At 50.3% G+C, this 4959-nt stretch overlaps 1 protein-coding gene across 1 annotated transcript; it reads right to left on the minus strand.

Moving 5' to 3' along the window:
- Positions 1–276: 276 nt before the first annotated feature.
- AOC1 (amine oxidase copper containing 1) lies at positions 277–4312 on the minus strand. Its single transcript, XM_007957650.1, has 4 exons — positions 2743–4312; positions 1377–1662; positions 896–1028; positions 277–546 (listed from the first exon to the last, which is right to left on the minus strand). Exons 1-4 carry the CDS (start codon positions 4310–4312, stop codon positions 277–279), a joined length of 2259 nt encoding a protein of 752 aa, XP_007955841.1.
- Between the last annotated feature and the right edge of the window lie 647 nt (positions 4313–4959).

The following is a 4959-nucleotide window of genomic DNA, read 5'->3' on the forward strand; positions in this document are numbered from 1 at the left end:
GCTATGAGTCTGAATCAACTCAATGGCAGTGATTTTGGTTTTTGGAGTTTGAGTTGATAGGTAAATATGAATGTTTCAGTGAGCTGCACTTTGGTTACTAGTCCTTTCTGAGCTGGAGTGGATCAGGTGTAAGTGGAGCCTCAGGTTATAGGACTGTATATCTGTGCATTCATGTCTCTCTCCTGGCTTACACTCCCTGCCCTCCACCTGCTGCTTCCCCACAAACCCCCAGGAAGCAGCTCAGGGGATGGCCAAAAGGGTTTATTGTCAGGGCCTTCACACAGACCTGTAGGTTCCATTGTAGCTAAAAGAGGGAGACATCCAGCAACCACCTGACTCCTCTGGAACCCAGCGCTGGACATGATTGAGACCTCTGTCCTGGGACCACACAATCACAGTGTCTTTTGACGCCAAGGAGGGATCCTCTGGAAAGAAGTTGAAAGGCCGCAACAGGAATCCCACAGAGTTTCCAGGTGTAGCTGTGTTGGGGATGTCCTCTGAGTGTGGGATGTGGAGGAAACCTACTGTCACCCAGGCCACTAGGTCCTGTGAGAGGAAGAGAGTGAAGATGGGGCACTTCAGAGAGGAGATGCTAGTGGGCTTTGATGAAAGCTTGGATGTAGGCAACACTGAGCTCTGACCACTAGAGGCTGCTTGGGCCCTTTGGCATTTTTTATCATGACTAGAACGTTTCTGCATCCTCTCAAGCCCCATTTTAGAGGTGGGAAGCTCTGTAATGATCTCCCAACTTGCTCAACCCACCTCATCCTGGGGTGAAGGCAGGTCCAGGCAGAGGGTGGTTAGGATTTCTCATTGATGAGGGTAAGAGTGTCTTGGGGCTGGGACTGTAAGGAGGTGGATGAGAGTTAGACAAGACTGGGAACCGGGACAGTACCTCATTTTCAATGTTCTCATTGTTTTGAAGAAATTCCTCAAAGACCACAGGTGGGTCCCAGGGATCATTCTGGTTGTAGATGCTACTGCTGCACAGCTCTGACTCCCGGTACTTAGTCACTGCCAGGGGGTACCTGCCAGAATGGAAGACCAGCCAGGTGGCTCTGAGTCTGGGGGGGGGGGCGCTTCTTAACATCTCCCAGGGGACATCTTCAGGGTCAGTGATGGGGGAAAGTTACTGCCATTCCAAAATGAGGGATCAAGTGAGTCTGCCACTGTCATCAGAGGCTCAGGGTGCTCAGCACGGAATTCACAGGCACACACACACATACACACAGACACACACATAGAAACACGAACATGACCACATACACAAACCTGAGGCACTGGCACACACCCACAGACACACAAACACCCATACATAGACACATCATATTCTTCTTGAGAAGAGTCTCTGCCTTCCCCTCTTCCCTCCAGCTCACCTTGCCCAGGTGATAGCCCGCTCCTCCTGCAAGCCAGGGGGCAGCACTTGGTCAGCCATGGAATGAATCTGCACACGGTAGCTGCGCTTGTGGCCCCAAGGGTTCTCCTTGGGGCTGGTGAAGAGCAGGTACTTGGGCAGGGCCTGATGGAAACAAAAGGCAGCCTGGCGCTCACGGTGGAGCTGCGTCTGCTCCAGAGTGGGCTGCACCAGGTGGTATCCAGGGCTCCAGGGATTAGTGATATTTTCTAGCTTCATCTTCATTGTCTGGAAACTATTTTTGGTGCCTGGAGTATACAGAAAAAAAGAGAATGAAGATCAAGCTTCTGACCCGAAATGTTCTCAGTCTGCACTGAGATCTCTATCCTGAACAAAATCCGAAGGCTTTAGGGATTTAGAAAATACTTTTGAGACATGCACAGAGCAAGTTATGTGGGCGGAAGGGGCTAAAATCCTAGAGGAACTGGAAGGTCATATGTTGTCGGGCAGCTGCAGCAATTCTGCTTTGACTCTGGGTACCTTCTCTGAGGAGTTACCCCTGAGTCTGATGGTTATGGCTATAGTTCTTGAGATAGAGCAGCTCCTAGGACCAGGGGATGCGGTCCAGTGCCTCATTTGGCCCAAAGGGGAGAATGGGTCGTTTTGTTATGTCATTATGCCATGCTACACTCTCTACAGGGATATCCTTAATCTAAAACACATGATGAGGGTTTCCAACCAGAGCACTGGTCAGCTGTTCCTTATATCCCTGGGCATTAACCATACTCTGAGTACACATTTCTATTTAATCCTTCTCATTATAGGGCCAGCTGGGGCAGTTGTGATTCAGTGATAGGGTTCTTGCCATCCTTGTGGGAGATTCAAGTTTAATCCCTGACCAATGCACCTCAACATAGCCACCACTTGTTTGTCATGGAAGTTTGCATATTGCTGTGTTGTTGAACACATTTTTGGAAGCTTACAATGGACAGGAAGAAAGGCCTGGTGATATACTTCTGAAAATCAGCCAATGAAAACCCTGTGGATCACAACAGATAGATATGCATCTAATTATGGAGATGACTTAGGACCAGGTAGTGTTTTGTTCCACTGTCTATGGGGTTGACATGAATCAGGGCTGACTCAATGGTAGCTAACAACAACATATATAGGGTCAGCAGCCTCAGGGGAGGACATGGTTCATACTTTCACATATGGGGTAAAAGTTGGCACTATTAGCTGTCAACATGTTTCAGAACCCAACAACTACTAGCACTGCAAATTTCACAGATAAGATGGGCAAATGGTCATGGTTTTATGCCCCAGGAAAATTTGGGCACCATTTCCTGTGAAGGCTACCTGATCCCATTCTATTACCAGGGTCCTACCTGCAACATCCAGGTCGATGCGGTAATGTACCAGGTGGGTGTGCATGTTGCCAATCAGGTGAGTGTGCAGGCGTGTGCCATAATGCAACCCCTCGGGCGTGTAGAAGGTGGCATGTACATAGCCAGTGGCATGCATCTTGGCTTCCATTATTCCATTGGGGTAGAAGATGAAGTCCCAAATGTAATCATAATTGTAGACGGTGGAAATGCTTCGCAGCACCAGTACTTGGCCCTTCAGCCCTGCATAGAAGTTGAATCCTCCATTGAAGTTGGAATTAAAGTGCCTCCGAAGGGGCACCCCTATGGGCATCTCAAAGAGACAGAGGGCTTGGGGGTAGTGCACAGGGCCATCGGCATCATAATAGTGGAGGGCATCCAGGAAGGTGGCAGTGTCTGGGCAGTCGATGCCAGAAGCTAGCTCATGTGTGACGCTGCCCAGTCCCCAGCCCACATCCATGTACTTGGTTTGCATGCCAGCTGGCGTGTGTCCTCCATACAGGGCCACTGCCTCCTGCACGCTCACCTCGTAGGCGACACGCTCTCCTCCGAAGCGCAGGTCCAGGACCTGCAGTCCTGAGGAGGACCGCAGCCGGAAGGCGAAGCTCCAGCCTCCATAGAGCACAGCATTGCCTTCTAGCTGGTAGCGGAGGCCTTGGGGCTGGACCAGGCGGGGTCCATTCACTGTTATAGGTGTGGGGAAGGCCCCTCGGGGCTTGTAGGAGGAGAAGAGTGGGGCCTCCTCACTGCCTGGGGGTGGTAGGTCCTCCAAAACCACCACATCTACCTCTCCATCACCATACTTGCGGGCCAGTTCTTTTGGACTACTGTAGAACTTCCCATTGTACCAGACCTGCTCCACCACCCAGTCGTGGACATCTGTGCTGCTGTGGTCCACAAGGAGCTCCAGGCCAGTGGGATGCAAGAAATAGCCTTCCACATATCGCTGCAGGATAAGCCAGGTTCTGCGCTGGCCAGAAGCCAGGCCCCGGGGAGCCACGTCGGTAAAGGTCAGGCATCTGTCTCGGCAATCTTGGATGGAGAAGCCAGTGGTTTTGAGAAAGAACTGGTGCAGAGGCTTGGTGGCTTCTTGCAGGATGCGGTTCAGGAGGACATACTCAGCAGTGGAGATTGGCCTGGATGCCCATGTTGGGTGATGACCAGGCCTGGGGGCCAGTACTCGCATATAGTAAGGTCGTGGCAGGGGTCCCACTGCAAACTCAGTAATGTTAGGCTTCTCCTGGGCTCCGAAGAAGATGACAGCACGGGCTTCCCTAACAGGATGCTTTTCATCATTGTCCAAAAATTTCAGCACACGTTGTTTCTTGGGCAGCAGAGTCTCAATGAGGAATATGGAATTCTTGGCTATGGTTAAGGCTTTGGCGGGCTTCAGTGCCAGTTGCCTCTGGGACCAAAGGAAGGTGTGCACAGCCTTCAGCTCCTCAGTGCTCAGGTCAGCAAACACCCTGGCCTTACTGCCCAGAGACCCTTGTGAAGGCTTGGCCACTGCCAGGTTCTGTAGTGCCAGGATCCCCACCATAGCCCAGCCAAACACCAGGGCCTCTTGACCCATATTCTGGAATGTGGTAGAGAGGACATAGGGTTAATTGTGCAATGGTGGGAAATGGATCTCTGCTAAGCCGGGGCTTTGAGTGCAATGTCCGTTAGCACTGTGGTTTCCTAAAGACCTACCTTCTCCCTCTTCCACTCCAAATTGGGTGCATCTGCAATGGTGCTAGGCTATTCTTACCTACAATCCTGTGTCATGCCTGTCATCTCTTTGCTGTCTTAGAAACCAATTCTATAGGGCCCTGTGGATTTTCTTACCAAGGTAAACTCCTTCATGCCCCCTTCTCTGCACATTTTCTTATCCCAGCAGAACCTTGTACACTTCTCTATACCTTAGCACACTACAGTTAGTAGTGTAAGGGGTCAGAGGGATCTTGAAGCTCTGCCTCAACCACAGGCTGTAAATGTATATTCTGTTGGACAGAGGTAGAGAATGGATAAATTGCAAAACTACACTTTTGATGAAACAAATTATGTTTTATGAACACTTTGAAGTTCAGCCCAGATGTTACAAGTGTAGATTCAGGATTAGGTTGCCTGAGTTTAAACTCGAGCAAGTCACACTGTGTGTTAGCTAGGTAACTTTGAGTGGATGACCTCGAGTAAATTAGTTAAACTCTCTGGGGTTCAACATTTTCTCAACTACACAAT

The sequence above is a fragment of the Orycteropus afer genome, unplaced genomic scaffold, assembly GCF_000298275.1.
Source record: "Orycteropus afer afer isolate SDZICR_OR568_19922 unplaced genomic scaffold, OryAfe1.0 scaffold00768, whole genome shotgun sequence".
Lineage (NCBI taxonomy): Eukaryota > Metazoa > Chordata > Mammalia > Tubulidentata > Orycteropodidae > Orycteropus > Orycteropus afer.

Excerpts from the sequence above, each read along its gene's own strand:
- AOC1 (XM_007957650.1), bottom strand. The coding sequence starts at position 4,312 with ATGGGTCAAGAGGCCCTGGTGTTTGGCTGGGCTATGGTGGGGATCCTG. Across the intron at positions 1,663-2,742 it reads CATCGACCTGGATGTTGCAG|GCACCAAAAATAGTTTCCAG; the intron begins GTAGGACCCTGG and ends TGTATACTCCAG. Across the intron at positions 547-895 it reads ATGAGAACATTGAAAATGAG|GACCTAGTGGCCTGGGTGAC; the intron begins GTACTGTCCCGG and ends TTCCTCTCACAG.